Below are 10,000 nucleotides of genomic sequence, written 5' to 3'. Positions count from 1 at the left end.
AGACCTATTCTCTGTGATCAGCTGGGTTACACAAGCACAAAGGTTGATCTGAAGGCAAAGTTCTAATAATAGGTTGGTTGGGTGTACAAAGTAACAAGGACAACAAAATGCAATCAAATGATTTACTTTTATTAACTACTAGGTAATCTAATAAAATGCATTACATTCAAAGTCGGTTAAATGGAATAATAACAAAAATAAGGCACAATAATATAAAACAAGAAAGAAATAAAAGAGGGGAAAGAAAGAAGAGGGGAACAGGCTTTCAGCCTGTGTGTGTGTGTGTGTGTGTGTGTGTGTGTGTGTGTGTGTGTGTGTGTGTGTGTGTGTGTGTGTGTGTGTGTGTGTGTGTGTGTGTGTGTGTGTGTGTAGCAGAGGTCTGGTTGCTATAGGCTACCACGTGTGTGTGTGGTTGGCTAAGCTAGCATTAGCTACAGAAAGCATAGACAATGGAAAGGCTACTGATAAGTAGCTGCTTAGCAAAGGCCTAATGTCGACTAGGCAGGGCCCAAAGGGTCCACAACAATGTCTGGGTTTCTGTAATAAATGCACACAATTCCGAGTGGAATAGAGAGAGAAATGAAAGGGGATGAGAGAGTAGTAGTCAGTGGGAGGAACTCGCGCTGATTACTATGTGTATGTCTGTTGCTGGGCAACAATGGCGTCCTCTCGGCTAGGTTAACGTTAGCATCAGAACCGTGAACAATAGGGATAGCTAGCAGCTATGTAACAAGTAAACCGTGTGGTTTCAGGCGCTTCAAGTCCCGTAGTGGACGCGCGAATGTATCAAATGGTTCTGGAATTAACGATAACAAGTCCGAGTAGAACAGGGAGAGAAAGAAAACGAAATAAAAGAAATAGCAAGTGGGAGACGTTGCCGTCTACGCAGCCATTGGGAGTTGTAAAACTACAGGAAGTGGGGTTTCAGCGTGCTTGTGTAGGCGCTGCAAGCCCAACTTGGCTAATGGCTAACTTGCAGAGCGCTCCGAGCAGAGTTGGCTATTCAGAGAATGGTTTACTACAGATTATGCACTCACAGTGTATAAAAGAGTACCGAAATGCTCGGAGGGTTCTGAGAATCAAGTATTTCGAAAGGGAGAGTGAAAGAACGAGAGAGAGAGAGATATATACAGAGAGAAGGGAAAGAGAGATGGAACTCTAGTGGCTATGCGTGTCTGTGTAAACAAATGGTTAGCGTTGCGTTGCTAACCTAGGGCTTTATAGCCCGTTACAACAAAAGGCGCAGCGCGTGTATTTCTGGACTAGTCAGCGAAACGGCCGCGCTATGACGGTCCTCGGAGAGTTCCAAACATTGATGGTTAAATCAATACTTGAACTATTCCGTGCAAACGACACAAGCGGGGTCGCTAGGCTTAGTAGCCAGTAATACAGAATGGGTTAGCAGAGGGGAACCTAAGCTAAGAAGAAGGATAGACAGAGAAGCAGGAGAAATGCAAATAAACATGTGCACATGAAAAATAACTCAAGTCATAGTTCAAAAACACATCTATCTCAGTACATAAGCTATGCCCAGTGCCTACTGTGTGAGATGAAGAGGAAGATCCAGTTCCAAAGGCTCGGTACGTCCGTCTGGAAATGGGAATGCAGTCCAAAGTTTCAAAGGGGCTCGGTGCGTCCGCTCGGAAGTTTGGGTTTGCAAAAGTCTTTGTTGTTGCGGCTTCGAGATTCTTCGGTTGAATCCCAAATGCAAGAAGTTTGTTCCACGGAGGCGTGCGTGGATATTTTCTCGCAGTGAACTCGCCTTTAGTTCACAGTGTCCGGATGAAAGTCTGAAGATATGACCAGGCAGGATCTTAGACTTGAAGTGAGGAATTCTTTGCAAAGTGTGTGTAAGATGAACTCAGCAGTCTATGTTTGTTATTCGGCCAGATATCAAACAATACTTTGTCCAAAATGTTGCGCAAGTTACTCTATGCGTCTCGCCCGACCAGCAGCCAAAACTAGAGTGAGGGTCTTGGGGCAAGACAATGGGTTATCAAAGGTCACTGATAACCAGGTGATGGTGAATGGGGCTTTAGTCACAGCGCCTCCTAAAGGAGGAGGACTGAGAACAACATGGCAGGGACCCTGGGCCAGCCATTTGGTGGTCAGAGGGGAAGTAACTCTTTTACTAATGGTTATTGATGACCTTCGTCTCAATCATCATCAGTTTGAGTCACATGATTCTCATAACTTTGTCATGAGTTTCTCTGCGTAGAGAAGTGGCAGGAATTGTACCTACAAGATTATTAGACTGTGTTGTGTCATGCCAGCCTGAGAGGGCTGTCACCCGACATCAAAGTGTTTTGCTGGCCAATGGACATTGGCTGAAGGGCAGGGGAAACAAGTGGACTGTAGTGGAGTAGCCTGGCTGGCTCAAGTTGTTAGCTCATTAACATGTGTCAGTGACATTAGGAAACATATTGCCATTGGTTCTAAAAACATAGCAAGTTCTGTCTTACCTGAGAAAGTTAGGTTTTTTTCATAATCTAAACTCATTACACTTAGAAGGAAAATCCAAATAGATCCCAAATAGTTTCATACTGAGATTTGTCATGATTCTCCTCACCCTCAACAGCTTCATAATTACGCCAGCCATGACCCATGTATTGGTAACATTCAGTTCCCATGCCGTTGCAATGTAATTTCTCACACTCATATTGTCTCAAATAGGACAATAATAATAGCCTTTTAGGAAGCATCTGATGCACTTCCAACCACAATTTTGTTTGGCGATAGATTGTCACATACAGTCTATGATCATAGAATAAGGATGAATAGCCTGTTAAACTATTCAATGTTATTCGATCGGCAAACACAATCAGGAAATCTGTTTGGATTGATTGGTTGACTGATTGATTTTTTGATTGATTGATTAATTGATTGATTGATTGATCGATTGCAAAATTGGCAGTTGGAAATCGACATTTGTAAATGCTTCGAATCTGCATAGAATAGAGCCAGGGGTTTTCAACCAGTTCTGGCACAGGGACCTAGCCTGATAAACCAGACTAAATGTGGATGTCTAATTTAGTCTGGCCTCGATGCATAATACATCCGAAGATTGTTGATGAGAACAACCTTCCCTCAAAACCCTGCCCGCATTGATTCAAAACACATCTTTGCGTTGTAATTGGTTTGCCAGATTCATGGCATTCTGGCTTCATTGAATCATTATGCGAGGCCAGACCCACCCGTAGACAAAACATTTTGCCGTCCAGCGGGTGGCGCTGGTTCACCAGGCTAACAGGGACCACCATTCAGAATGAGCAGTAGTCCGCAGCCCACTATGTTTGCGTATGTTCAGTATTTGTTGTAGTTAAACTGTGTAGCAACTCATGGACCACCAGCCATACTATGGACCATCAGTGGGCCACGGACATTTGAAAATACTTCAAATCTAAATATAATAGAGCCTTGATAGACAAACATTGTAGCCTGTTAAGACATGGCCCCCCTGTTGGCTGTTACCAAGGACCAAGTTGTAATGCATTACTAAGGGCACCGTGTAATGTCATACTAGTGTAGTGTTATTGTAGGAAAAGCTTTTCAACAACTATTACAGTCTTCAACTGGTGGAACAGCGTTATGAGGCTAATGTCATATAGTCATTGGTAGCTGTATGTAGGCTCATGTTGGCTAATTGTCTGCTGCAGGCTAACTGTGTGTACAAGAGGTCCAAGTGGAAGTGCGTGTGTGAGGACGGGTATTCGGGTGATGGAAAACAGTGCTACGGATCTTTGTACCAGGTGAGGGCTGTGTGTGTATGTGTGTGTGTGCGTGTACGTGTGTGTGCGCGCGCGTGTGTGTTAATATTATTTTTTGCATGTCTTTGTGCAGGTGGTGTCTGTTGAATCTGCCATGAGTGAATTCTACAAATGGGTGCAGGTGAGTTCAATGCCATGGTAGCCTCTGATTTGTCAAATACAGTTGGCTGCTCTCCGCACTTCAGATCTGATTGGCTAAAGGCAACATCCTGTTCTCAGCACTTCAACTCTGATTGGCTAAAGGCAACATCCTGCTCTCAGCACATCAGTGCTGATTTGCTGTGTGTGTGTGTGTGTGTGTGTGTGTGTGTGTGTGTGTGTGTGTGTGTGTGTGTGTGTGTGTGTGTGTGTGTGTGTGTGTGTGTGTGTGTGTGTGTGTGTCTGTGTGTGTGTGTCTGTGTGTGTGTCTGTGTGTGTGTCTGTGTGTGTGTGCCCTTCAGGATGCCAAGTTGGACCAGTTCTTGTCGGAGGTGTCCAATGTGACCATGCTGGTGCCCAGTGCGGAGGCCGTTCAGAAGATGACCAAAGAGGAAAAAGTCTTCTGGTTGAACAGCGACAACCTGCCCAGTCTCGTCAGGTAAACACAGACCCACACACGCGCACGCACCCACACACACACGCACACACTGACAATTGTAAAGCCAGTAGTCCTCCTTGCATACTCCTGTGACGTGATTGAACAGGCATGGTCATTTCCTTTCCAATGGCCTTTGTAGTTTACTAATGGTGTGTGTATGTGTATGTGTATGCGTGTATGTGTGTGCACACGTGTGTGTGTGTGTGTGTGTGTGTGTGTGTGTGTGTGTGTGTGTGTGTGTGTGTGTGTGTGTGTGTGTGTGTGTGTGTGTGTGTGTGTGTGTGTGTGTGTGTGTGTGTGTTTGAATGTGTGTGTGTATGTGTGTGTGTGTGTGTGCATTCGTGTACATACGTGCGCGCGTGTATGTGTGTGTGTCTTGGCAGGGCCCACTTGGTTCAGGGTCTCTACAACCTCAGCAGCCTTCAGGTGTCTGGAGTTCAGCTCTCCCCCCTCATCAAACGCCCACTTCCTGTTGTCTCCACCAATGTGCTGCTGCCCCAGGGGGGCGCCATCACTCATCTGACTGAGGTAAAATACTAGCTAGTCTGCTCCCTCCTAGTGACGCAACACCTGTTTCAAATCGAATCACGATTGCCAGTCTATGATAATCAGGCAAGTAAAATACTATATTCCCGGGGAACAGGGTTGGATTCCGGCTTGAGGTTGTTTCCCAATCTGTCTCCCCATCTCTCTCTGATAGAATTGGAGTTATGGTTACTTTACTTCGGGATAATGCTGCGTGTAGACCAGAGACGACCTATGCAACCCAGGTAGCTGAGGTCGCTAAAGGCAAGGCAAGACATATCATCAGACATAAATGCCCTGCCATTGACTTCAATGTTAAATGCAGCATTCCAGTTACAGCTTATAACCAAGTTTTGAACATTGAAATGTAATTTAGAAGGTACCAAATGCCAACTGTTTTGATGTAAATGGGAAAAAAAGAAAGAAATTTGGATTGCAACACTGTTTTGCGTAATAATTTGGAACAGAGCATTTTGGGCATTTTAAGTTTTTTATTATTTTTAAAAATACCGTTATAATCGGAAGGTTAATTCAAAAAATGTTTAATTTTACTCTAATGGCTGATGACTTGAAAATTATGACGACTGTCATTTCTTTTGATTATTTGGGAAAACGGCAAAAAATTTCATTATCGTAATAATGTGGAATACGGTGTATGAACTGAATGAAATGATTCCAATTGGTTTTCGCGGAACCACATCATAGCTCATTACCATAATATTAGCTTGATTTAAAACGCTGAAATTCGATTAGCGAAGGTCGGCCTTGGTATATACATACGTAGCTGAAGGCATAGGCGGCGCTACAACAAGACTCTTGGGGAAGCTTAAAAAAAAAGGGGGGGGGGGGTGCAAACGTCATCGGAGAAACTGTGGTGGTAGGAGGGTCTGGGGGCACTGTATCAGTCGCCACGCGAGGCCCTAACGGCGACTTTTGATATATTATCTACATGACATTATATGATGTTGAAACAAAATGATGAACAAATAAAACGGAACATTTCCATGCGCAACTAGGCCTATGGGTCTTCATGCTCGTGCGCCAATGGAACTCTCAAACGCGACAGGCACACACACACACACACACACACACACACACACACACACACTGGAGGCAGGAGAGGAAGACGGCTATTTGCCAGACCATGGACTATTATCTCCCAAAAATGTCTCGAGCAATCAAATCATACACCCGACTGTCCACACCTTTGCTTCTATTGACATTTTCATGCGCTAGGTCACTCTACCTCAGACCGGTATCAAAACTCGCAATCAAACTCTCAAAACTAATGACGAGGCAAAATGCGCACACACGGGGGGAAGACAGGAGAGCAAATAAACCAGCTGATTGACCATACCATGCCCAAACATATCATATGGGGCTCTCATATCCAACAGGCTGTCTTCGGATGTCAGTTTTGCAGCCCAAATAATACAAATATGCTGTAATTTTGAATTTCTAGTTGAAGTAGCTGGTAATGTAGTTCGCCACATTTGCCAGATGGTAAACTAGCTTAATATTTCTACTGGATGTAGCTTGTCTAGTGGAGCTAAATGTTAGCTTACTAGGTTCTACAAATAAGTAGCTTGCGCAGCCAGACACTGTTCTCGCTGCCTCGCACTGTACTGTCCACTTCAGTCACACGCAGATGCCCAACAAACACAAGCGAATATACCGGTACACACATCACATTATGGTAACTAAACCACCCTGGCAGGCCACCATGAATTCGGGAAAGATGTGCATTTCTGAAAGTGGTGTTCGCTTGGTGACAGGATAGCACAGGTGTTTTGCTTTGATGGCTAGTTAGACGGAAGACAAGTAGACAACTACATGGATAACAACATTGAAAACAACATTGCCACCAAATAGTAAACTTAGCGCTTCGGCGAGCACATCAGGGGGAAAAACAGATGTCCTACCTTATTCTGTCCTGTTAATTCCTGTTACTTGAAGATAGAGGCAAAATATCCATTTAGATTCGCCAAATAGGCCATTTGATAGATGTAGTGTGGTTGAATAACGAATGCTAAAGAGGAAAATGCCAACATTGTGACCTATGGCTGGTGGAAAAAAACCGAATGATCTATAAATGAAATGCAGTGGAATCCCAATTTATTCGAGAGGTCATTGCTTTATCAAGATATTAAACATTCCAGATTTCATATCATAAGCCACGAGCCCGCCTCACCTCCTGGCTCGGTTGAAGTCAGTAGAACTGACACCTGATTGGTTGACCGCAGCATGACATCGCCGCAACGAGGCTAGATCTACTAACAAGGTGGATAGGCACTTCAGCAGGAAAGCTCGGCTCGTTCTGTTTCCTTGTGTGTGCCTGCGACACTCCATCGCTGGATATTAAAAAAACCATGATTTTAAATTTTCATTTTTTTTATTTCTTATGACAACTTTGGGGAAGCTAAGCTTCCCCTAGCCTCTTAATAGCGCCGCCCATGCCTGAAGGGTTATAGTAACTATAGTTAGGAGTAGCGTTATGGTTACTGTAGATTGGAATTAGGGTTTTGGTTACCCTAGACTGTGGTCCTGCAGTGCAGTGCACAGTGATTTGTGATACTATTTAAATACAGTGCTAGTGTGCTAATATTTAGTTTGTCGAACTAAACTTAATTGTTATTCATCATAGAGCTAATCATTACGAATCCCAATTAATCAACATTTCAATATATACAGCATGATTGGAAAAATCTTTTTTTTTTCAGTTATCTGTATTATATAATGCTAGGAATGAAATACCGTATAAGATGGTGACGGAGGGTGACCAGAGAAGGTATTGCAACTATGCAGCTCATTGAAACTGTGCTGCCTATTGCCAAATTTGGTCTTTTCATGAATATTTTCTGAATAATAAACCAATATTTACTAGTATGACCAAAGCACAGTAAGTTTTGCAGCTAAAAATGTCTATTTATGGAAATTAAAAAAGGCAGACCATGGAGAAGATCCCCCTTTTCATGTATGAAAAGCACAATTTTCTCAGTCATATTGAATACTTAGAATTTGTGAATTTGTGAATGAGCAGCATGGATTCTGGAAATGGACTACTAAAAATATTACACGGTGCACCTTTAAACAATGCACAATTAAAATAGTTTTGAAGACTTATATGTATGTGACAGTATCCTCATATAGACACCTTTGATTAACGTTATTACACAGGGTTACAAAAAAGATTAGCTGTTCATGCACCATTCTGCTATCTACCTTCTTGCTATGGCAGACTGTCTCAATAGGGGGAGCTGTGATCATCTCACCTGACATGCCTGCAACCAATGGCATCATCCACATAGTGGACAAGGTAAGAACCTTTGTGTGTGTATGTGAGAGATCCACTTACAGCTGATACCATTTAATATGTGCTGTATTCAGACTAGAGTATGAGCATGGTAATACTACAGTATAGTGAGCATATAGTGAGTGTGTGTGTGTGTGTGTGTGTGTGTGTGTGTGTGTGTGTGTGTGTCTGCGTGCGTGCGTTCGTGCGTGCGTGCGTGTGTTTGTGTGTGCATACCTGTGCGTGCGCACGTGTGTGTGTATGTGTTTACAGGTGCTGTGTCCGGACCAGAGCATGAGTATGGGCCTTCTGGAGGTGCTGAGTCACATGCCAGAACTCTCTCTCTTCAGAGAGAGCCTAATAGTAAGTCGTTCTATATCACATTCTATTACAAACGTGTAATGGACATCATTAAATTTTAATATTACTCTTCCTCTGTCTTTATTCAGAGAGAGCTTGCTATTTAACTATGTAATTCACGTTATATTACATTACATTAAACAGCATTCCATTATATTGCATCAATGTATTGCTTCAGCGTAGTATGCACTTAATTTTACATCACATCACATTACTCTGTCTTCAAAGACATTCTGATAGTGTGTAATGTATTGTACTTTACAGCACTGTAGAATACATTACATTATATATTACAACACTACTACTACTACGACTACTACTATTACTACTACTACAACTAATAATAGTAATAATAATAATGATAATAATAATAATAATAATAATAATAATAATAATGTTTATTGCTTTTCTGTTTTTCTCAGAAAAATAACCTGACGAGCAAGATGGCGTTATATTCCGTCATCACAGTGTTTGCCCCTACCAACGCTGCCATCACCGCTGCCCTGGCCCAGTCAGGACAGAACACACTGGTAACACACGCACACACGCACTTACACACACACACACACATGCACACGCACATGCATACTCCTTTGATGCATTCTGTGTGCGTGCGTGCGTGCGTGTGTGCATGTGTGTCTGTAGGCCTCTAACGTGACCAGGTACCACATCGTGCCGAGTGAGAAGCTGGCGGAGGCAGATCTGTTGGACGGACTCTACAAGGACACCATGCTGGGCTTCAGCTACCAGCTAGCCACCTTCAGGAGAGGAGACACTGTAAGAACACTGAAACACCATTAAAACAACCATGAAATACCCTCACCTCAACCAATATTCAACAACAACTTACGTTAGAATACAATACCTAAAATCAACCTTGCAATAACATTACAACATCAGACATTACAATATTGCCATGCTGGGCTTCAGCTACCAGCTAGCCACCTTCAGGAGAGGAGACACTGTAAGAACACCGAAACACCCTCACATCAACATAAACCAATATACAACACGAAGAAACATTGCAATACAATACAATTACAATACATTAAAACACCATTAAAACACAGCAATCAATACATAACATGAACACACATTACAATACAATACAATTACAATACATTAAAACAACTTCGCAATGACATTGCAACAACAAATAGGCATCAGACATTACAATATTGTCATGATTGTTTTCTAATGTTTTCTAATAGTTAATGTTTACAATGTTCGGAATGTACTTGAAAGCGTTGTGTTTTACAAAAAAGCCTCAATGTTATAGTTAACAGAAGATCTACCTATACATTTACCTACAAAAATGGACTGGTCTGTTGATCTTGGTTAATTACCACATTGACAAAATATACAATGTTTTGTTGATTAAGCTTATGTAGCCTATCATCCATGTGATTAAAAATGAATTCTCACAGTTCTCAAGTCAGATACAGTATTTATATGCGATTAAAATGTGATTAACTTCGA

The 10,000-nt window shown here is 42.4% G+C and overlaps 1 protein-coding gene across 1 annotated transcript in view; it reads left to right on the top strand.

Annotated features, from left to right (window-relative positions):
* Positions 1-10,000, top strand: part of stab2 (stabilin 2) — a 59,143-nt gene that overhangs the window by 24,156 nt on the left and 24,987 nt on the right. Inside the window, exons 27-34 of the mRNA XM_063211512.1 lie at positions 3,657-3,749; positions 3,841-3,888; positions 4,208-4,344; positions 4,728-4,872; positions 8,108-8,185; positions 8,435-8,524; positions 8,944-9,051; positions 9,167-9,298. Coding sequence (XP_063067582.1) covers positions 3,657-3,749; positions 3,841-3,888; positions 4,208-4,344; positions 4,728-4,872; positions 8,108-8,185; positions 8,435-8,524; positions 8,944-9,051; positions 9,167-9,298 — 831 coding nt within the window. The remainder of the gene's footprint in view (positions 1-3,656; positions 3,750-3,840; positions 3,889-4,207; positions 4,345-4,727; positions 4,873-8,107; positions 8,186-8,434; positions 8,525-8,943; positions 9,052-9,166; positions 9,299-10,000) is intronic.

This window comes from Engraulis encrasicolus, chromosome 12 (assembly GCF_034702125.1).
Source record: "Engraulis encrasicolus isolate BLACKSEA-1 chromosome 12, IST_EnEncr_1.0, whole genome shotgun sequence".
NCBI lineage: Eukaryota > Metazoa > Chordata > Actinopteri > Clupeiformes > Engraulidae > Engraulis > Engraulis encrasicolus.
Note: the sequence above shows the minus strand (reverse complement) of the source record. Positions and strands in the feature narration are given on the sequence as shown.